We start from the raw sequence: 24,197 nt of genomic DNA on the forward strand, positions 1-24,197 counted from the left end.
AGTAATGACTTGCCTCCTGATTCAGGCCGGCTTCCTTAGTGAAATCCAGCTTACTGTTTTACAGAAGTATCACTGTGACTCTATTCCATTGCCCCCCAAACCTTTGCTGACTGTTTTCCATCTGCTTTACATAACTGTGTCCCTGACAATGCATCCAAGAGCATTCACATCCTTGCTCCAGCCCGTGTATTTTCAGTCCTCACTCCCACCCTCTTCACATAAACTCTCTTCAAGGTACAGCAGCTGGTCTTGGAACACTTTAGAAATTGTCATGTCATGCCTTTTCAAACACGTTTCTGGTCTGAAAGGTCATCAATCCTCTTCTGCCTAAAAAATGCTTTTTTTTTTTCTTTTGGTTTTTCGAGACAGGGTTTCTCTGTGTAGCCCTGGCTGTCCTCACTCTGTAGACCAGGCTGGCCTCAAACTCAGAAATCCGCCTGCCTCTGTCTCCTGAGTGCTGGGACTAAAGGCGTGCGCCACCAGGCCCTGCTGAAAAAAAAAATGCTTTTATTAATAAAGCTTAAACCTTTAGAGAGTTCCCTGAGCCCAGAATCATTATGGCCTTCCCTTGATTTCTGCACCATTGTATTTATTCTGAAAATACACTAAGCTAATTCTACAGGGGGTACAGAGAGGGTGGAAGGAGTGCCCTGTCAAGGGACATACCCCAAAAGAGACTGCAGCACTAAGTGTTAAGCATACTGTTCAAGTAGCAGTGGGAGGATGGAGATGGAAGACCTTTAATTCATGAGGTACTACTGTGCTGTGTGCATCTTTTGCACAGTGCCTTTTTGTACTTGTGTGTCTTGGGACAGCAGAGAAAAGGAGATACAGGGGAAGGAAGAGGGGAGAAACCAGAACTGAAGAGAAGGTGGATGCAGTGCAGTAAAGGCAGATGGGCGGACCCACATTTCTTGGGTTTTACATTTGGCGGAGGCCCAGCCCAGCAGGCTCAGAGGAAGTGGTTGGGGGTTGGGGGTTGGGGGTAGGGGGCGAGAGGTGGAAAGGGGGAGGGGCCGTAGTCCCTCTGAGTCCTGCGGCCTGGACTGCTAGGCAATCACCTTCTGCCCCACCTCAGCCGGTTCCTGAAGCTGTGACTCACGCCAGCGGTGCCAGACGGGACGCGCTGGGCAGTGCAGCCCCACAGGTGGCAGCGACTCGAGGACGGTTCCCGCCAGGCTAAGCAGTGGAGCGCCGCACAGCGCGCCTTCCCGCCTCCCAGCCGCCGCCCAAGCAGATCCCGGCCGGCGCCAGCAGGCCTGCTCGGTCGATCTTCGAGCCGAAGATGCGGCGGGGCTGGAAGATGGCTCTGTCTGGGGGGTTGCGGTGCTGCCGCCGGGTACTGTCCTGGGTGCCAGTGCTCATTATTGTCCTCGTCGTTCTCTGGTCCTACTATGCCTACGTCTTTGAACTCTGCCTGGGTAAGTGGGGCTGGCCACATAAACTGGGGAAATTATGCTCCAGCACAATCTTCTGCCCTATCCTTCATGCCGATGTCCCCAGTGAGCTCAGCCCTCACCCTGCGGCTTTTCCCTTTGCGCCCTGAAAAACTCCCAGTTTCCAATCTTGGGCTTCTCACAATATCTCTCATGCGCCGTCCCACGAGGGTACCACCACGTCGCCATCTCCTCTCCTCTGGGTTTTCTTACTTCCTTGCCCCTACCCTCGATAATTCCCTGACTCTTTCTACCAGGACCCCCTTCCCAGTACAGGGTAACCACTTAAGCTGTACTGCCTGGCAACCACCTTCTGAGCCCACCCTACCAATTGAGGAAGCACGCCCTTAAAGTGCCTGCTCCACCAAAGCATCCAACTAAGGGCCCCACCATTTCCCCCTCCTACTATGATTCCTTCCATGCTGGGGATTCCCTATAAGGGATCCCAAAATAATTCCTGTCCTCTTCTATTAGCTCACCTTTTCTCCACATTGAGATCCATACCTTCTCTCTGCAATCTTCAAACACAAGCTGAGAGGTTTCACATCTCCCCACCCACTTCTGAACCTCTCACATCAGAACATTTCTGTTCTCACTTTTTACACAGGGCTAAGCCCTCCGTCCATTCTTTCTCTGAGATCTAAGAGAGCACGCATGTGTGTTCACACATGCAACATACACCACACACACACAGAGAGAGAGAGAGAGAGAGAGAGAGAGAGAGAGAGAGAGAGAGAGAGAGAGGAGTGCTTCTTATGACTCCTCAGTCTGTTCTACTTCACGTTTCACACAATGGTAATAAGCTTTCCCCCCTTCTTTCCCTGTGCGTTTTCCTCATTTTCAGAGCTCCTTTTGTGGTGTGGGGGTTCTATACAACACTCTCTTCTCATATTAGAGCTCCGCAGTGTACCACACTGGGTACAGCCTCTTCCCTTCCACTTTGTAAAGCATTCAACTTCTCATTAGAAGGCCTATGTTATTTTCTGACACATCTCATTAGTGACCCCAGTTTGTCATAGTATGATCATGTCCCATCCACAATAAATGCATACTCAAATGTTTTCTTTACACTCAAAAGAGTCCCCACAATCTTTACCATATCCCACAGAAGAGCCACTACTTGTCTAATCTTTAACTATCTTTACTGAGAAACATTCTTCACCCCCTCCAGTGTTTTCCCACTGTCCCCACCACATTCTAACGCTATCAGTCTCTGGTGCTTGTCATTGTTTCCTCTCAGAATGCACTTGCCCCCTGCTTTCTCAAGCCTGGGAAATCCAGTTCTTTCTTACTGAAGTTTGTCGCTTTGGCCCTTTCCTGTGGGAATATACTTTTGTTGTTTTCTCTTCCTAGACCACCCCTTTAGTGATGCTGGACTTTCCTTATGCCCTGTCCTACCACACCAGGGATTACTCTAGTCTCTCCTTATTTACAACCTGGTTCCTATCATATACCTTGTGCTTTCAAACTCAGAATTCTCCAGTCTTTCACAGCACAAAAACCAAGATCTTTTTCTTGTATTTACCCACATACACTTAGATTTTCATGTTTCCAGTCCTCTCTCTATTACATATGGCCTTCTAACATTCTCATAAACTCAAATTAGTTTTCATGACTTATGCTGTCTCCTCTCAACAGAAATTTCTCATGGTCCATTAAAGAATCCCAATATCTTTTCACGTGAGATCCTATTAAGACCTATTATCACTTCAATATTGAAATCCCATTACCAGCCCCTTATACTTGTGGCCTGCAGTCTCCCTGTTCATTCAAAGTGGAGTACTCATTGCCACCCCACTGGAGTTCATCAAACATCCCCTCAAAGCTGCTTTCCTATGCTTCATTTATTTCCTCATATCATAACTCTCACCTCAAATATTACTGTGTGGGTGCTACTATTCAGTCCCAGGAGCCAACTACACTTATAACCCCTTTCTCTTACATATTTGAAAAAATATTATACTCTATCCCTACACAAACTTGGGTCAAGTAAAGTGAATGTGTTTTTTCCGATATAAGAATTCCTTCTAGTCAACTCTATAGATCAAGGTGTGGCTTTTTTTTCTGCCCTTCTTCTTAAGGACGTTATGGGAAATACAGAAGAGGCTTTTAGCAATAAGTTTGGTTTGTTGCCTTCATGGGTAGGCATTTGGGCTGTTCTCCTGTTCTTCTTCTCTGTCTGCTATAAGGTGCATTCCCTTGACGGGAAAATCTTCCTGTTCTCAGACCTTACCACTTTGTCTTTTTTGAATGATTAACTAAGGGATCAAAAGTTCAGCTCCATTGTGATGGTTTGTACATTACTTCCAGGAACAATGCTACATTGTAAATACTATCAAGCCTTCTTTTAAAGTCCTTTAGTACTAACATATATGAGTTCAGCACGAAATCATGTTAAAAATCAGTAACGATGATAGTTAATCCTTATATAGTGGTTATTTTGTGCTAGAAAAAAAGTGTCCTCATGACTGCAATTTTATTAACAGTCTATATATATATCACCTCGCTAATCCTCAGAGCTCTATAAGGTAGGTACCATTATTACCCCCACTATCCAGATATGTAAAGTGAGTCAACAAACGGAGGTAAGACCAAGTATCAGGTATGGTTGTACACATTTGTTGTCCCAGTAGGATCTGGAGTCTCAGCTACATAGAAAGGCTGAAGCCAGGCTAGGCTACATAAAACCCTGTCTCACATCCCACTTCCCCCTTCAGAAAAAAATCAGTGCATATAATTAGCTTTCTATAGGTTCTTAGTCATGCCGTACTGAAAGCTGCTAGAAAGCTTAGGGTTTCTTATGCCCAGTTGAGAGGAATGAACTGATTACGTAGTTTATCTGAGATTATAGAGCTGGTAAATTGTTAAACTTAGATGGTAACACAGGCAATGTGGACCTTCTGTTCAAGATATTATAACAGGCTGCTTCCTCTCAACTACTACAGAGGTCAAAACTGGTGACCCACAGGACTGGTATAACCTGAAAATATATTTTATTTGGCTCAGACAGTGTTTTGTTTTAAACATTTTTGTATCAATATTAGCAATGTTTTAAACTAAGCTAAGCCCAATAAAGTTACATAAACCTATAGTCTCAACACTTGAGAATCTGAGACAGAAGGGTCACTTGAGCCTAGGAGTTCAAAACAACCCTCTTTACTATAGGCAGAACCCTTCTCAAAAAAAAAAAAAAAATCAGTGAAATAAGTGGCCTTGACTTCTGTTTCTAGCTCTCGCATTCTATGATGCCATCTTCACGTTACAATCTTAAATGTTTTCTAAAGTTTTACGTGTGTGTTTGTGTGTGTTTGTGTGGTATTTGGAGGGATGTGCCTCTACATTTTGTGGAAGTCAATGGAAACATAGGAATTGGTTATTTCCTTCTATCATTAGAGTTCTGGGGATTGAACTCAAAGACCCTGAGACCTGGTGGCCAATGCCCTTACACATTTAGCCCTCTTGCTGGCCCTCTTTGTAAAATCTTTGAACAAATGTGCAACCTGGATTTCAGAAATGTTGAAGCCAATTTTCTAATATTACATTTAGTATAGCACTGAGCATCAGAAGTGAAGCCTGCCTGATAGCAAAGCCATGCCTTTATCAATGTAACAAAAGCAATAAATTAGGGTTTTGCTATGACTTAAAAGGTAATATTAAAGAGCTAACTTCTTTCTAAAGAGAACCTCATCTCTACAGAATATCAGGCTATAATATCAGGCTGATACTAAAGGTGATACTTTTGTACTTATATTTTTATAATATTTTTAATTACAAAATAATCACACCATTTCCTCTTTCCCTTTCCTCCCTCCAACACCTCCCATGTATTCCTTTACTCTGTCTCAAATTTGTGGTTTTTTTCTTTTTTCTTTTTCTTTTTTTAAATAGATACTTTCTTTATTTACATTTCAAATGTTATCCCCTTTCCTAGTTTCCCCTCCGAAAATCCCCTTTCCCCTCCCCCTCCCCCTGCTCCCCAACCTACCTACTCACATTCCTGATCCTGCCATTCTCCTATACTGGGGCATAGAGCCCTCACAGGACCAAGGGTCTCTCCTCCCATTGATGACCGACTAAGCCATGTGTTTACTTTGATTGGTGGTATAGTTCCAAGGAGCTCTGAGAGTACTGGTTAGTTCATATTGATGTTCCTTCTATGGGACTTAAGTCCCCTTCAGCTCCCTGGGTATTTCTCTGGCTCCTTCATTGGAGACCTTGTGCTCCGTCCAATGGATGACTGTGAGCATCCGCTTCTGTATTTGCCAGGCACTGGCAGAGCCTTGCAGGAGATGGCTATATCAGGCTCCTATCAGCAGGCTCTTGGCATCTGCCTAGTGTCTGGGTTTGGTGGTTGTTTATGGGGTGGATCCCCAAGTGGGGCAGTCTCTGAATGGCCATTCCTTAAGGCTCTACTCCAAACTTTGTCTCTGTAACTCCATCCATGGGTATTTTGTTCCCCATTCTAAGAAGGAACGAAGTATCTTCACTTTGGTCTTCCTTCTTCTTGAGTTTCATATGTTTTGCAAATTGTATCTTGGGTATTCTAAATTTCTGGGCTAATATTCACTCATCAGTGAGTGCCTATCATGTGTGTTCTTTTGTGATTGGGTTACCTCACTCAGGATGATATCCTCTAGATCCATCCATTTGCCTAGGAATTCCATAAATTCATTGTTTTTAATAGCTAAGCAGTACTCCATTGTGTAAATGTACCACATTTTTTGTATTCCATTCTTCTGTTCAGAGACATCTGGCCTTTTTTCTTTAATTATTGTAATATTTACACAGCCACACTCTCATTTGTAAATAAAGAAGTACAGCCTGATCAGACTGTATCATGTAGTTGCATGTGTATGTTTATAGGGCTGACCATTTGCTATTGGATAACCTAATTGGTGAGCCCTTCCTAGGGAAGACTACTTCGCTCTCAGCATCCCTTAGTTGCAATGTAGTTCTTTGTCTGGGGTTGAGGCATCATGAGATTTCCACCTTCCATATTAGCACATCTATTGTTGTCATCCTTGTTCAGGTCTTCTTTAGGCAGTTTTGTTGCCTGCATAGTTGTAGCCTCTCTAGTGTTTCTAGACAATGCAATCTCACAAACTTCCTGTCTCTGGCTCTCCCTAACTTTCTACCCCATCTTCTGCAATGATATCTGGTCCTTAAGGTGCAGGAATTATGTTGTAGATATATTAGTTGGGCTGTAATTTCTTTAGACTAATTCTGCTTTTACAAGCCAGGAGACCTAGGATAGGTCGTCTAATCACTTCCAACTTCAGTTGCTTTCATGTGCATGTTTTCATTCTTACTAGTGTGATTATTTATTCATACCACAAATACTTGCTCAGTATTTACTGTACACAAAGCATTGCTATTATGACATTTAAATATTCTGATGACTGGAAAGCATGAACTGTAGTTTACAACACAGTATAAAAGTGTGGTAGATGTCAAGTTACTATATTAATAAGAATATAAAGTATTTTACCTCCCTCAAAAAACAAGCTTACATTTTTAATGAGAAAGAAAGTAATAATATCTACTTCATTAAGGTAAATGTATTATGACAAAAGACAGCCATTGTAAAGTATTTAGTCATTTAGTACATTACTTCAGTATAAACACCAAATCATTATTGCTTCCACCAAAAGAAAACCACATAGATGTTAAAAAATAATTCTCCTTCTAGGAGAGGAAGGGCCAATGGGTATGGCACCATCCCAGTAGTCCATCAACCCAGGGGGTATTCTCATCACACCAATGAGGGTATAGATAGCACAAATTAAAGTCAGTGGGTTATTTAATAAAATGATAATAAGTTGGGAATGGTGAGGATGTATCTGGGACGAGTTAAGGAAAAGTACGAGGAGTAAATTGGTCAAAACACATTATATGCATGTGTGAAATTCTCAAAAAGTTAATAAAAATATTATATTAAAGAAAGAAGTAAACATCTTGTTCCCTTCACCTCTAGTCCCTGTCAACCACTCATCTATATTCTAGCTCTGTATTTGCCTATTCTATAATGTGTGTGTTTGTTTGTCTGTTTGTCTGTGTGTCTGTACTTGTGTGAATCTGGATTCTTTTAATTAGCATTATGTTTGTGAGATCCAACTACATTGCAGCATCTAACAGTATACTATTTCTTTGATAGATTACTGATATTCTATTCTGTGTCTTTGCCAGAGTTTGTCTATACATCTGTTCAAGGACAGTTGGGATGCTTCACCTTTTCTTCTGTTCCAAACAGTGCTACTGTGAACATTTATATGGAAATAATTCTTTATATACCAGAGAGAAGGATGAGAATGATTGAACTGTATGGTAACTTTTTGAGGAATCTGTGAACTATTTTTCATCATGGCTGAACATCTACATTTCTCCTAACAATATTGATATCTTTTTCCATTAGAAAAAAAAAACCTTCCTTGATGTAGTGTTACATGATATCATTCTGTACCTTGATTTGTGTTTCCTAAATGAGTAAGCATGTTGAACATATTTTATGTACTTGACCATTTTCCGTGTCTTATTTGGGAAATATCTATATAGACTGAGCAGGTTGTATTTATGTATTTAGGAATACACATGCACACATTTATATGTAACTACAATTAATGAAAAAATGGAGACTATGAATTTGAAAGAGAACAAAGTATAGGGTGTATGGGGAGGTTTGTAGGAAGGAAAGGAAAGAAGTAAATGATGTATGATTTCAATGATCTCAAAAAATAAAGCAAATATTAAAAAATGACTATTCAAGTTGTTTCCCATTTTCTTCAAAAATGTGCCTTCATTTTCTTTCTTTAAAATGTCTTACTTAGCATACAAAATGAGTTTAATTATAAAATCTTCATACATACCTATAATAAATATATAATCACCTACATTATCTTCTGTTGTTCTTCCTCTTCCTTGTCCTCTTCCTTGCCTGCAAAAGTCCCTCTTCTGCCTTTATGTCATTTACCTATCTATATATGATATATATGATACACACATGACACGTGTGATATTTGATTTCCCTCCCATCACCACCTTTTCCCTTGCCTTTTGATCCCTTTAGATCCCTTCTTCCCTCCCCATGCACCTACCTTCTACTTTCATGTAGATTTTTCTATTCTTATGTAACTATCTTATTTTTTTCTAATTCTAGAGTTGTCATAGGTGAGAAAACATGTGCTAATTTTCTTTCTGAGTCTGGTTTATTTTGCCTAAATGATGATCTCCAGTTGTGAAATTGTTTCCTGCAAATTACAGAATCTCATTAATTTTTATGGTTAAACAAAACTCCATTATGTGTGTGTGTGTGTGTGTGTGTGTGTGTGTGAGAGAGAGAGAGAGAGAGAGAGAGAGAGAGAGAGAGAGAGAAGAGGAAGAAGAAGAGGAAGAGAAGGAGCATAAGTATCACATTTTCTTTCCTTTTTTTTTTTTTTTTTTTGGTTTTTTGAGACGGGGTTTCTCCGTGTAGCCCTAGCTGTCCCGGAACTCACTTTGTAGACCAGACTGTCCATGAACTCAGAAATCTGCCTGCCTCTGCCTCCCAAGTGCTGGGATCAAAGGTGTGTGCCACCACGCCCGGCCACATTTTCTTTATCATTTCATCTGTTCATAGTTATGTAGACTAATTCATTTTGACTATTATGAAATATGCTACAGTTAACATGAATGCACAAGTTTATGGTAGGCCAACTTAGATTTTTTTTCAGGTATATACCTAAGAGTGGTAATGTTGAATTGTATATTAGTTGTATTTTTTAGGCTTTTTGATCATTAATTTTTGGTTAGTATACAAAGTATTGAATTTAAGTGTGATATTTCATTCATACATATCTTTATACATTGTTCATATTCAGTTTTCCACTAGGTTTCCTTGTTTCACCTTTCCCTTGCCTCTCCTGTTGGCCTACTTCCTCTTGTCCAAGTAATATGTCTCTTTTCATGTCTTGTATATGCATATATACATATGTAATCTATATGCATATATAACTAGATTCTACATGGAAGAGAAAACATTTGGTATCTCTTCTGTCCTACTACCTCCTTTTTTTTCCTGTTGGCCCCTCCTTTTCCTTAAATGTTCCCTTTGATTTTTCATGTCATATATAGGCATAAGTTGATAGATAGACTGTAAAATGTAAATATTTCCTATGAGGTAAATGTAATGTTTATCTTTCTCATTCTGGTATAATTCTCTTCCTTTGTTTAAATGAGATGTGCTAAACATAGTAATTTTAGTGTGCAGTAAGATAGGTTCAAAAGCACAGACTAAAAATCTAAGAGCAGAAACAACACACAAAAATGAATATATTAATTCCTATTTCACCTTGGTTCATAGGAGGACAAGGCAGATAGTATTCCCATACTTACCCAGATTACTATAGAGATCTTCCAAACATTGACTCAAATTGAAATGAAAGCACAAGTTTCCTGGGAATTTTAGCTGTCTGAGTCTTTCTCCCATGACAGTGATAATCACAAACCCAAGAAAATGGCTGTGTATGCTGTAGACAATGGAGATGGCTTACCTCATAGAAATCAGTGCTTAGTGACCCGGGAGAGTATAAATGGTAGCAGTGTCTCCAAAGTGGAGAAAAATTCTTAGCCGCAAACCTAGAGACCAGTGCACAAAGTTTCAAGCCTGAGTATATTAGGGAAAAGTAATCATTCTTCCAAGCAGAGGCCCAAGCCAGGATTGAGAAGTTCTTCAGACAGACAGACAGACAGACAAAGCAACAAAATCACTCTCTCTGAGACATAGTGCCGGAAGGTAGTGTTGTGCCTAGAGAAACAGGAAGATCCTGGGATAGCTACTTGTCATGACAAATGCCAGGATTCCCTCAGGAGCTTAGCCATCATGCTGACTCTTGATGGATAGCTTCTTCAGTCACTTTGACTAAGCAGTCATTTGCAGAAACCCAGAAGGACAGTGTCAACTAAACTTCTGGGGTTCCTGTCCTGATGGAAGCCCACCAAAGCTGTTGCCAAAACCTGTTGCTTTCCTGAAGACCACAAGAAATAGATTAGTAGAGCAGACAGATTTTATTCAAGCCTGGACCTGAGGAAACTAGGATAGACATTCCCATCTCAGATTTCTATTTCTTCATTTTAAGGAATTTCTGTTCTGATTTCCATAATGGCTTATATTCCAACCATTGATGTTTCCCCAGAATCCTTGCAAGCATTTGTTGGTATTTACTTCTTTGATGATAACCATTCTGACTGGAGTCAGATGGACTCACAAAGTGATTTAATTTGCATTTCCCTGGAGTTCTCAAATGTTGGAACACTTTTGAAAATACTGATTGATCATTGTATGTTGAGGTTTTGTCTTTTACTATCTATTGTAATGATAAGTGCGGACCCCCAAGACTTGGAGTCTGCACATAATCTCTGTGATCCTGCCCCCAAGTTAATTCTGGTTGGTGAATAAAGATGCTGACAGCCAATAGCTAGGCAGAAGGGAGATAGGTGGGGTTTAGACTTTGAGGGCTTGAGGGGAGAGGAGGACCAGGAGGAGCAAGAAGGTGCAGGAGAGGAGGAAGGAGAAGTGCCCATGGGTTAAGAGTAAAGAGTGTATGGTCCTGAGGGATGTTTGATTGGAGGGAAGAGCAGCCCAGATGAAGCATAGCAATAACACAGGGTTATCGATAGGAAAATAGATTCTAACAGCATGGAGGGTAGGCAGCTGCCCACCTCTTGTGCTTCTTAAGGCTTATTGTAAATATAAAGGCTATGAGTGTGTCTTTTATTTGAGGACTAATTGGTTTAAGGAAGGGTAGAAACTCCGGACCTGAATTTAAATGTTTACTACAATTTTATTTGGTTTAAGAACTATGTATTAAATTGTCAGGCCCATTTAGTGATAGCATGATTTGCAGTTTGATGTTTAATTTTCTAGGTTCATTATAGATTCTAAATATTAATCTCTGGTCTGATGCATAGTTAGAAAATATTTTCCTCTCATTCTGTAGACTGTTTCTTCACTCTGGAGATTGTTTCCTTTGTTATACACATTTTTAATGTCATGAAATCCCATCTGTCAGTTCTTGGTATTATTTTCTGTGCTATTGGAATCCTTTTCAGGAAGTCCTTGTCTATGCCTATGAGTATATTCTAAGTGTTTTCCTCTAACACTTACAAATTTTCATGTCTTACATTAATGCTTTGATCTACTTTAAATTGATTTTTTTAACAGGGTAAAAATATGGGGATCTATTTTTATTCTTTTACATGGAGTTATCCAGCTTTCCCAGCAACACTCGTTGAAGAACCTATCCTTTTACAATGTGTACTTGACATCTTTGTCAAAAATTGATGACAGCAATTAACTAAAAAAAAAAAAATCAGTAACCCCACACTATACAAACTATAAATGGGCTGAGAAAGAAATTGGGGAAACGACACCCTTCACCATCACCACAACGAATATAAAATATCCTGACGTAACTCTGGCCAAGCGAGTGCCAGTCCTATACAACAAAAACTTGAAATATTTATTTCTTCAAGTCTTTGAAGAAGTAAATTGAAGAAGATATTAGAAGATGGAAAGATCTCCCATGCTCATGGATCAGTAGGATTAACATAGTGAAATCTTACCAAAAGCAATCTACAGATTCAATGCAATTTGCATCAAAATTCCAACTCAGTTATTTACAGACCTTGAAAGGCTAATACTCAACTTCATATGGGACACAAAAACAAAAGCAGAACAAATAAAAAACAACAACAACAAAAAACCCCAACCAAACAAAAAACCCAGCATAGCCAAAGCGATCTTGTACAATAAAAGAATTGGAGGTATCAACATCCCTGATTTAAAGCTGTACTACAGAGCAATAGTAATAAATATTACATGGTACTCGCATAAAAACAGACAGGTTGATTAATAAAATCGAATAGAATAAACCCACACACTTAGAGACACTAGATTTTCTGACAGAGGGGACAAAACTAAACAATGAAAAAAAGAAAGTGTCTTCAACAAATGGTATTGGTCTAACTGTATGTAGAAGAATGCAAATAGATCCATATTTATTATCCTGCACAAACTCAAGTCCAAGTGGATCAAAGATGCCAGCTCACGCTGGTGAGGATATGAAGCAAGGGAAATATTCCTCTATTGCTTATGGGAGTAAAAACTTGTACAACCACTTTGGAAATCAATTTGGTGGTTTCTCAGAAAATGTAGAATAGTTCTTCCTCAAGGCCCAGTTACCACTCCTGCACATATACCCCCAAAATGCTCCAGCATACCACAAGGACATTTGCTCACCTATGTTCGGAGCAGCATTACTTGTAATAGCCAGAAACTGGAAGCAACCTAGATGTGCCTTAAGCAAAGAATGGGCAAAGAAAATGTGGTATATTTAAACAATTGTATTACATAGCTTTTTTTTCAAAAACAAATTTTTATTAGGTATTTTTTTCATTTACATTTCAAATGCTATCCCCAAAGTACCCTATACACTCCCCCTGCCCTGCTCCCCAAACCACCCACTCCTGCTTCCTGGCCCTGGCATTCCCCTGTACTGGGGCATATGATCTTCGCAAGACCAAGGGCCTCTCCTCCCAATGATGGCCAACTAGGCCATCCTCTGCTACATAAGCGGCTAGAGACACGAGCTCTGGGAGTACTGGTTAGTTCATATTGTTCCTTCTATAGGGTTGCAGACCCCTTTAGCTCCTTGGGTGCATAGCTTTTAAAACAAGAATATCGTGAAATTTGCAGGCAAATGGATGGTATTAGGAAATATCATCCTGAATGAGGTAACCCAGACTCAGAAAGACAGACATAGTATATACTCACTTACAAGTGGATATTAGCCATAAAGTGCAGGATAACCATGCTACAATCCATACACTCAACGAAGCTAAGTAACAAGGGAGACCTAAGAGAGGATGCTTGAATCTCACTGAGAAGGAGAGATGAAATAGACATTGGTGGTAGATGGAGTATGGCAACTGGGTAGGAGAGGGAGTTGGGAGGGGAACAGGAAGAATCAAGTGTGGGGAGGACAAAGGGAAATTGAACTGGGAAAACTGGGATTAGTGGAGAACACTAGGACAAGGGAAACTCCCAGAAACCTATGAGGGTGACCCTACCTAAGGCTCTTAGCCAAAGCAGACATGGAACCTGAAACAGCTAACTCCAGTAACCAGGCATCTAATGGAGGGATGGGGACATCAACCCATCCACAATACCTTTTACCCACAAAATGTACAGGAATAAAGATGGAGCAGATTTTGAGGGAATGGCCAACCAATGACTGACCCAACTTGAGACCTATGCCATGAGAGAGAGCCCACCCCGTGACACTATTAATAATATTCTCCTATACTTGCAGACAGGAGCCTAACATAACTTTCCTCTGAGAGGCTTCACCCAGAAGCTGATGTGAAAGAGATGCAGAGACCAACAGACAAACATTAGATGGAGCCCAGGGAATCTTATGGAAAGAGAGAAGGAAAGATTGGAGGAGACAGAAGGTCAAGGACATCACAAGAAAACTTATAGAATTGACCAACTTACGTCCATAGGGGCTCACACAGACTGAACCACCAACCAAAGAGCATGCATTTGATGGACCTAGGACCCCTACACATAATGTAGCAGATCTGCAGCTTGGTCTTTAAACAGTCTTCACTTCTAACAACTGGATCAGAGGCTGTTTCTGATTCTGTTGCCTGTCTTTGGATACCTTTCCCCTAATGGGGCTGCCTTGTCTAGCCTCAATAGGAGAAGATGCACCTAGTCCTACTGCAACTTGATGTGCCAAAGTGGGTTGATATCCATGGGAAGGACAACCCTTCTCTGAGGAGAAAGGGAGCAGGGGTTGGGGTTGAATGAAGAGGGAGACTAGGAGGAGATGGGGGAGGGGGAGGGAAAGCTACAATCTGGATGTAAAGTAAGTAAATAAATTTCAAAAAGTAAAAAAAAAAAATGATTCTAGCTGTATAGACATTTCTAGTGTAATTTAAGGGCAGGTATTTTGAAGCCTCTAGTATTACTCTTCCTGCTAAGGATTTTACTGGCTACTCAGTGTTTTTGCATGTATATGAATTCTAGGATTTTTTTTCTAGTTGTGTGCAAAATATTTTTAGAATTTTCATGGGGGATTGCACTGAATCTGTAGATCGCTTTTAGTGACATAGTCATTTTCACAAAATCAATTCTATCAATCCATGAGTATAGGTGTTCCATCCATCTTCAAGTTTTCCTTGTAGAGGTCTTTTGTTTTTGTTTTGTTTGTTGTTGTTTTAGTTGTTTGTTTTTTTTTTTGAGACAGGGTTTCATTGTGTAGCCCTGGCTGTCCTGGAACTTGGTCCATAGACCTGGCTGGCCTCAAACTCAAAGATTTGCATGGCCTCTGTGGCATTTAAGGCATTCACCACTATGCCTGGCTGTAGGGGGTCTTCTTTTCCTTACTTTAATTGGTGATTTTACTTATTTACATTTCAAATGTTGTCCCCCTTCCTGGTTTCCCCTCCACAACCCCCCATCCCATCCCCCTCACCTTTGCATCTATGAGGGAACTTCTCCACCTACCCACTCCCAACTCACCACCCTGGAATTCCCCTACACTGGGGCATTGAGCCTCCACAGGACCAAGGGCCTCCCCTCCCACTGATGCCAGATAAGGCCATCCTCTGCTACATATGCAGCTGAAGCCATGGGTCCCTCCATGTGTACTCTTTGGTTGGTGGTTTAGGCCCTGAGAGCTCTGGGTGGTCTGGTTAGTTGAAATTGTTCTTCTTATGGGGTTGCAATCCCCTTCTGCTCTTTCAGTCCTTACCCTCACTGGGGCCCAATTGGGTCCAATTCTTTGGCTGTGAATATCTGCATCTGTATATGTCAGGTGCTGGCAGCACCTCTCAGGAAACAGCTATACCAGGCTCCTGTCAACAAGCGCTTATTGGCATCAGCAATAGTGTCAGGTCTTGGTGTCCCAAATGGGATGAATGCCTAGGTGGGGCGGTCTCTGGATGGCCTTTCCTCCAGTCTCTGCTACATTTTTTTGTCCCTGCATTTCCTTTAGACAGGAACAAATCTGGATTAAATTTTTTGGGATGGGTGGGTGGCCCCATCCCTCAGCTGGGGGCCGTGCCTTTCTACTAATGGTGGTCTCTAACGGTTCTATCTCCCCTCTGTTGGGTATCTTGGCTAATATCAGCCCAATTGGGTCCTGGGAGGCTCTTGCTTTCCTGGCATCTAGGATTTTCTAGTGGCTACCACCAGTTCCCCATACTCCATTGCTACACACCTCTCTGTTCATTCCTGACCCTCAGTACTTCTGTCCTGTCTCTTCCCATAATGAATCTGCCCCCTTTCCCATCCCTGTCCTCTCTCCCTCCGAGGTCCCTACCTCTACTTGCTGTGATAATTTTGTTCTCCCTTCTAAGTAGGATTGAAGCATCCACACCTTGGTCTTCCTCCTTGTTAAGCTTTATATGGTCTGTAATTTATTTATATTGTGGGTATTCTGAGCTTTTGGTCTAATATCCACTTATCAGTGAGTACATACCATGTGTGTTCTTTTTTGTCTGAGTTACCTCACTCAGGATATTTTCTTGTTCCATACATTTGCCTAAGAGTTTCATGAAGTCATTGTTTTTAATAGCTTAGTAGTACTCCATTGTGTAAATGTACCAAATTTTCTGTATCCATTCTTCTGTTGAGGGGCATCTGGGTTGTTTCTAGCTTCTGGCTATTATGAATAAGGCTGCTATAAACATGGTAGAGCATGTGTTCTCTTACTCCACATCCTTGCTAGCATTTGCTATCTCCTGAGTTTTTAGCCATTCTGACTGGTATGAGGTAGAATCTCGGGGTCCTTTTGGTTTGCATTTATCTGATGACAAAGGACTTTAAACATTTCTTTAAGTGATTCTTGGCCATTCAAGATTCCTCAGTTGAGAATTCTTTGTTTAGTTCTCTATTCCATTTTAAATAGGGTTATTTTGTTCTCTGGAGTCTAACTTCTTGAGTTCTTTGTATATTTTGGATATTAGCCCTCTATCAGACATAGGGTTGGTAAAGATCTTGTCCCAATCTGTACATTGCCATTTTGTACTATTGACAGTGTCCTTTGCCTTACAGAAGCTTTTCAATTTATGAGGTCCCATTTGTCAATTGTCAATCTTAGAGCCTGAGCCATTGGTGTTCTGTTCAGTAAATTTTCCCCTTTGATGATGTGTTCGAGGCTCTTTCCCACTTTCTCTTCTATTAGTCTCAGTGTATCTGGTTTTATGTGGAGGTGAGCTTTGTACAAGGAAATAAGAATGGATCAATTTGCATTGTTCTACATGCTGACCACCAGTTGAACCAGCACCATTTGTTGAAAATGCTGTCTTTTTTTCCCACTGGATGGTTTTTGGCTTCTTTGTCAAAGATCAGGTGACCATATCTGTGTTTAATTTTGGGGTCTTCAATTCTATTCCATTGATCTACCTATCTGTCTCTGTACCAATAACGTGGTTTTTTTCTCATTATTATTTGGTAGTACAGTTTGAGGTCAGGGATGGTAATTCTCGTAGAAATTATTTTATTGTTGACAATAGTTTTTGCTATCCTGAGTTTTTTGTTATTCCATATGAATTCAAGAATTGTTCTTTCTATCTCTGTGAAGAATTGAGTTGGGATTTTAATGGGGATTTTATTGACTCTATAGATTGCTTTCAGTAAGATAGCCATTTTTACTATATTAATCCTGCCAATCCACAAGCATGAGAGAGCTTTCCATCTTCTGATGTCTTCTTAGATTTCTTTCTTCAGAGACTTAAAGTTCTTGTCATACAGATCTTTCACTTGCTTGGTTAGAGTTACACCGAGATATTTTATATTATTTGTTACTACTGTTAAGGGTGTCATGTTCCTAATTTCTTTCTCAGCCCATTTATCCTTTGAGTGGAAGAAGGCTACTTATTTCTTTGAGTTAATTCTATATCCAGATACTTTGCAAGTTGTTTATCAGCTGTAGGAATTCTCTGGTGGAATTTTTGGGGTCGCTTATACTATCATATCATCCGCAAATAGTGTATCTTGACTTCTTCCTTTACAATTTATATTTCTTTGACCTCCTTTCTTTTGTTGTCTAATTGCTCTGACTAGAACTTCAAGTACTATATTGAATATATAGGGAGAAAGTGGGCAGCCTTGTCTAGTCCCTGATTTTAGTGGGATTGCTTCAAGTATCTCTCTATTTAGTTTGATGTTAGCTACTGGTTTGCTGTATATTGCTTTTATTATGTTTAGGTATGGGCCTTGAATTCCTGATTCAAGACTTTTGTCATGAATGTGTGTTATATTTTGTCAAATGCTTTTACTCCATCTAAGGGATTGATCATGTGATTTTTTTTTTCTTTGAGTTTGTATATATAGTGGATTACTTTGTTGGATTTTTGTGTATTGAACCAACCTAGCATCTCTGGGATGAAGCCTACTTGATCATGATGAATGATTGTTTTGATGTCTTCCAGGATTCAGTTTGAGAGAATTTTATTAGTTTTGCATCGATATTCATAAGTGAAATTGGTCTGAAGTTCTTTTTCTGTGTTGGGTATTTGTGTGGTTTAAATATAAGCATAATTGTGGCTGTTTAGAACGAATTGGGTAGTGTTCCTTCTGTTTCTATTTTGTGGAATAGTTTAAAAAGTATGTTATTAGGTCTAATTTGACGTTCTGATAGAATTCTGCACTAAAACCATCTGGCCCTGGGATTTTCTTGGTCGAGAGACTTGGACTGCTTTTATTTCCTGAGGAGTTATGAGACTGTTTAGATGGTTTATCTGATACTGATTTATCTTTGGTACCTGATATCTGTTAAGTAAATCATCCATTTCATCTAGATTTTCCAATTTTGTTGAGTATAGACATTTGTAGTAGGACCTCATGATTTTTTAAATTTTCTCAGTTTCTGTTGTTATGTCTCCCTTTTCATTTCGGATTTTGTTAATTTTGATACTGTCTCTGTGCCCTGTAATTAATTTGGCTAAGAGTTTATCAGTCTTGTTGATTTTCTTGAAGAACCAGATCCTGTTTTGGTTGATTCTTTGAATAGTTCTCTTTGTTTCTGCTTGGTTGGTTTCAGCCCTGAGTTTGATTATTTCCTGCTGTCTACTCCTCCTGGGTGTATTTGCTTCCTTTTGTTCTAGAGCTTTTAGGTGTACTGTCAAACTGCTAGTGTATGCTCTCTCTAGTTTTTGTTTTTTGTGTTTTTTGTTTTTTTGTTTTTGTTTTTTGTTTTGTTTGTTTGTTTGTTTGTTTGTTTTTGAGGCACTCAGAACTATGAGTTTTCCTCATAACACTGCTTTCATTGTGTCCCATAAGTTTGGGTATATTGTGCCTTCACTTTCATTAAATTCTAAAGCATCTTTAATTTCTTTCTTTATTTCTTCCCTGACCATGTTATCATTGAGTAGAGAGTTGTTCAGCTTCCATGTGTATGTGGGCAATCTGTTGTTTGTGTTGTGTTATTCTGTGGTGGTAGGACAGAATGCATGGGATAACTTTAATCTTGTATCTGTTGAGGTTTGTTTTGTGTCCATTATATGGCCAGTTTTAGAGAAGGTAAAATGAGGTCCTGAGAAGTTATACTCTTTTTGTTTTGGGGTGAAATGTTCTGTAGATAGCTGTTAAATCTATTTGGTTCATAACCTCTGTTGCTTTCCCTGTGTTTCTCTCTGTTTAGTTTCTGTTTGCATGATCTGTCCATTGATGAAAGTGGGGTATTGAAGTCTCCCACTATTATTGTATGGGATGCGATGTGTGCTTTCAGATTTAGTAATGTTTCTTTTACAAATGTGGGTGCCCTTGCATTTGTGGCATAGATGTTCAGAACTGAGAGTTCATCTTGGTGGATTTTTCCATTGATAAATATGAAATGTCCTTCCCCATATATTTTTTGGTAATTTTTGGTTGAAAGTCTGTTTTATTCCATATTAGAATGGCTACTCCACCTTCTTTCTTGGGACCATTTCCTTGGAAATATTTTTCTAGCCTTTTACTCTAAGTTAGTGTCTGTCTTTGTTACTGAGGTGTATATCCTGTATGCAGCAAAATGCTGGGTCCTGTTTACATATCTAGTCTGTTTGTCTATAGTCTATGTCTTTTTATTGAGGAATTCAGTCCATTGATGTTGAGAGGCATTGAGGATCGATGATTTTTGCTTTCTGTTCTTTTTGTTGTTAGACGTGAAATTATGTTTATGTGGTTCTTCTTTTGTGTTTATTGTGAGATTACTTTCTTGCTTTTCTTGATTGTAGTTTCCCTCCTTGTGTTAGAGCTTTCCTTCCATTATCCTTGGTAGGGCCTGGATTAGTGGAAAGATACTGTTTAAATTTGATTTTGTCCTGGAGCACCTATGATAATTGATAGTTTTGCTGGATATAGTAGACTGGGCTGGCATTTGTGTCCTCTTAGGGTCTGTATGACATCTGCCTAAGATCTTCTGGCTTTTTGAGTCTCTTTTGAGAAGTCTGGTATAATTTTGATAGGTCTGCCTTTATATGTTACTTAACCTTTTTCCCTTACAGATTTTAATATTCTTTCTTTGTTCTGTACATTTGGTGTTTTAATTATTATTTGACAGGAGGAATTTCTTTTCTGGTCCAATCAATTTGGGGTTCTGGAGGCTTCTTGTATGTTCACAGGTATCTCTTTCTGTAGATTAGGGACGTTTTCTTCTATAATTTTGTTGAAGATTTTTACTGGCCCTTTGAGTTGTGAATCTTTGCTCTCTTCTATACCTACTGCCCTTATGTTTGGTCTTCTCATTGTGTCCTGGATTTATTGGAAGTTTGGGGTTAGGAGCTTTTTGCATTTTCTTTGACTGTTGTGTCAATGTTTTCTATGGTATCTCCTGCACCTGAGATTCTCTCTTCTGTCTCTTGTATTCTGTTGGTGATGTTTGCGTCTATAACTCCTGATATCTTTCCTAGGTTTTCTATCTCCAGGGATGTCTCCCTTTGTGATTTCTTTATTGTTTCTAGTTCCACTTTAGATCCTGGATGGTTTTGTTCAATTCCTTTGCCTGTTTGATTTGTTTTTCTGTATTCCTTAAAGGGATTTATTTATGTGTTTTCTCTTTAAGGGCTTCTACATGTTTACCTGTGTTCTCCTGTATTTCTTTAAGGGAGTTGTTCATGTCCTTCTTTAAGTCCTCTATCATCTTCTTGAGATGGGATTTTTTTTATCTAAATCTTGCTTTTCAGGTGTGTTAGGGTATCCAGAACTTGCTGTAATGGGAGAACTGGGTTCTAATGGTGCCAGATGGCTTTGATTTCTGTTGCTTATGTTCTTGCCCTTGCCTCTCACCATCTTGTTATCTCTGGTGTTAAATGACCATGCTGTCTCTGACTGGAGCATGTCCCTCCTGTGAACTTGGTTATGTTGGGCATCCTTAGGTCAGGCTGTCTGTTGGTATGGGATTGGATCTCTAGAGCCTGATCTGTGAGCTTGGCTATATCAGAACTCTTTGGATTCACACTGTCTTTGATTTGGACTGGGTGGGGAAGGGAGCTTGAGCAAGGACAGGCTCCCAAGAGTAGGTGTGAGCTGGAAGGAGGGTATGTCTCCAGCAGGGTGGGAGGTCCTGTGTTCTCTGGGCCTGGGTATGAGTGGGGCAGGAAGGGCTGGAGCACAGAATCTGCTCCTGGGGGCAGATGCAAACCAGAAGCTATAGAGGTCTTTTTGTATGGTTAGTTCATTCCTAAGTATTTTATATTTTGAAGCTGTTGTGAATGGAATCTATTTCCTTCTTACCATCTTAATTTCACTACAGAAGAGCTGCTGATGGACTGTAGGTTTTTCTTTTGGTAAAGTACTGGCTGCACAACTTTCATAATCCACATAAAGAAATCTGAACAGAGCGATACACATTTGTATTCTCACTGTTGGAAACGTATAGACAGGCAGGTCCTTGGTGGCTCACTGACCAACTATTCTAGTCCTTAGTGAATTCAAGGGCAGCAAGAAGATACATCCATTTGCCCAAGAATTTAGTAAATTCATTGTTTTTAATAGCTGGGTAGTACTCCATTGTGTAAATTTGTGAGGTAACCCAATCACAAAAGAAGTCACTTGATATGCACTCACTGATAAGTGGATATTAGCCCAGAAACTTAGAATACTCAAGATACAATTTGCAAAACAGAAGAAAATCAAGAAGAAAAAAGACCAACGGGTGGATACTTCATTCCTCCTTAGAATAGGGAACAAAACACCCATAGAAGGAGTTACAGAGACAAAGTTTGGAGCTAAGATGAAAGGATGGACCATCCAGAGACTACTCCACCCAGGGATCCATCCCATAATCAGCCACCAAACCCAGACACTATTGCAGTTACCAGCAAGATTTTGATGAAAGGACCCTGATATAGCTATCTATTGTGAGGCTATGCCAGTGCCTGGCAAATAGAGAAGTGGATGCTCACAGTCATCTATAGGATGGAACACAGGGCCCCCAATGGAGGAGCCAGAGAAAGTACCCAAGGAGCTGAAGGGGTCTGCAACCCTATAGGTGGAACAACAATATAAACTAATTAGTACCCCCCAGAACTCATGTCTCTAGCTGCATATGCAGCAGAAGATGGATGGCCTAGTAGGCCATCATTGGGAAGAGAGGCCCCTTGGTCTTGCAAACTTCATATGCCCCAGTACAGGGGAATGCCAGGGCCAAGAAGTGGGAGTGGGTGGGTAGAGGAGCAGGGCGAGGGGAGGGTATAGAAAACTTTCGGGATAGCATTTGAAATGTAGATAAAGAAAATATCTAATAAAAAAGGTAGGCAGCAAGAAGGCCTTGCCTAAAATAAAAACAAAAAGGAAAAAAGCAAGGTGAGTGATAACATCTGAAGTTTACCACTGTCTTTCACACACATGCATAAACACACACACACACAGACAGAGAGATAACAGCTACAGTCTACATATGTTGTTGACTTTAAGTATTGTTACTTTGTTCTAAGTAACATATGTATGAGTTTTCTAGTAAAGTTTTTTTCATTTTTTATTGGTTATTTTATTATTTACATTTCAAATGTTATCTCCCTTCTTAGTTTCCCCTCCACAAACCCCCTATCCCCTCTACTTCTCCCTGCCTCTATGAGGGTGCCCCCCATCCGCCTACCCATTCCTTCCTTAGCCCCTAGCATTCCCCTACCCTGGATCATCAAACACATAATTTGCCTTCTTTCCTATTTGTATCATTTTTACTCTTTCTGTTGCTTTATTTTGTAGGAATTCAGGCACAATATTAAGTAAGAGTAGAGAAAATATATATTCTTTTCTCATTTAAAAAGAAACATTTTCAAATTTCCCTCATTTAGTATTACATTGGCTATAGATCTGTTGTATATATCCTCTATTATACTGAGGCATATTCTTTCTATTCATAGTTTCTTCAGAGGCTCTTGTGCAGGACACTGAATTTTTGAAAGGTCTTTCCATTATCTATTGATACAATTATGTTATTTGTGTCCTGACTGTATTTATGTGCTATATTACTTTAATTGCTTTGCATGTATTACATAATCCTTTTATTCTATTAAGATTTTGTGCATATATGTTCATTAGGTAAATTCAATATTTATATACACTTATATGTTTCTCTCTCTCTCTCTCTCTCTCTCTCTGTGTGTGTGTGTGTGTGTGTGTGTGTGTGTGTGTGTGAGAGAGAGAGAGAGAGAGAGAGAGAGAGAGAGAGAGAGAGAGAGAGAGTCAGAGAGTCCTAGTTGGGGTTTTATTGCTGTTAGCCGATACCAAGGCAACTGTGATAAAGTAAAACATCTAATTGGAGCCGGGTTAAGTTTCAGAGATTTGATCCATTATCATCATGGTGGGAAACATGGCAGCATCCAGGTAGATAAGGCACTGGAAAATGAGTTGAGAATTCTGCATCTTGAACTGAAGGCATCAGAAAGAGTCTATCCCATTGGGTATAGATTGAGCTTATATGAGACTTTAAAGCCCACCCCTACTCAATCCAACAAGGTCACACCAACTCCAATGAAGCCACACTTCCTAATAGTGCCAATCCCTATGGGCCAAGCATTCCAACACATGAGTCTATGGGAGCCATATCTATTCATACAACCACAGAAAGAGTGAAAGACTCAGAGAATATCTAGTCTTGTTACTAAGGTAATACTGGCTTCACAGAAAGAGATTGAGATTGGTAGTTTTTCTCCCTTTTCTATTTTATGGAATAGTTTAAGCATCAATGCTAATCGTTGATAGTTCATGTGTAAAGATCAAGCAGAATTTGGTGGTATATCTGTCCTATCCCATGCTTTTCTTTGTTAGAAAACTTTCTATTGGTATTTTAATCTCTTTTCTCATTCTAGAGGTTTTCATTCTTTATATATTATCCTATTAAAATTTTAGTAATCAAAGAAGTATGTTTTGTTGTGACATTTTCACAAGTACTCATTGTTGTACTGTATTACTTTTGTCCTTGACCACCCTCCACTATTCCTGTTCTCTTAATTCTTGCTAGTCCATTTACTTCCCCAAATAGTCCCTCCTTGTACTTTCATGTCACATATATGCTTCACATTCTCTTGTTAGCCCCATCCCTGCTCCCTTTAGACTTCATTATCTTCTCCCATTGTCCTCATTCTACTTTATGTTTACATATATATGTCTAGGGGATGTGGGTGAAGCCCTACAGATAGCAAAAGATTGCCAGGTCATAAACTACATCCTTTCCCAGCATTCTGGGTAGGAAACAGGTGAACATCTTTTTTTTTTTTCCTGTTTTCCCTAGT

The 24,197-nt window shown here is 39.9% G+C and overlaps 1 protein-coding gene across 1 annotated transcript in view; it reads left to right on the plus strand.

Moving 5' to 3' along the window:
- Window positions 1-1,243: 1,243 nt before the first annotated feature.
- The window catches only part of Zdhhc15 (zDHHC palmitoyltransferase 15), a 127,424-nt gene continuing 104,470 nt past the window's right edge, over window positions 1,244-24,197 (plus strand). Inside the window, exon 1 of the mRNA XM_021153468.2 lies at window positions 1,244-1,421. Coding sequence (XP_021009127.1) covers window positions 1,286-1,421 — 136 coding nt within the window. The 5' untranslated portion in view covers window positions 1,244-1,285. The remainder of the gene's footprint in view (window positions 1,422-24,197) is intronic.

The sequence above is a fragment of the Mus caroli genome, unplaced genomic scaffold (assembly GCF_978045245.1).
Source record: "Mus caroli unplaced genomic scaffold, Mus_caroli_1 scaffold_5, whole genome shotgun sequence".
NCBI lineage: Eukaryota > Metazoa > Chordata > Mammalia > Rodentia > Muridae > Mus > Mus caroli.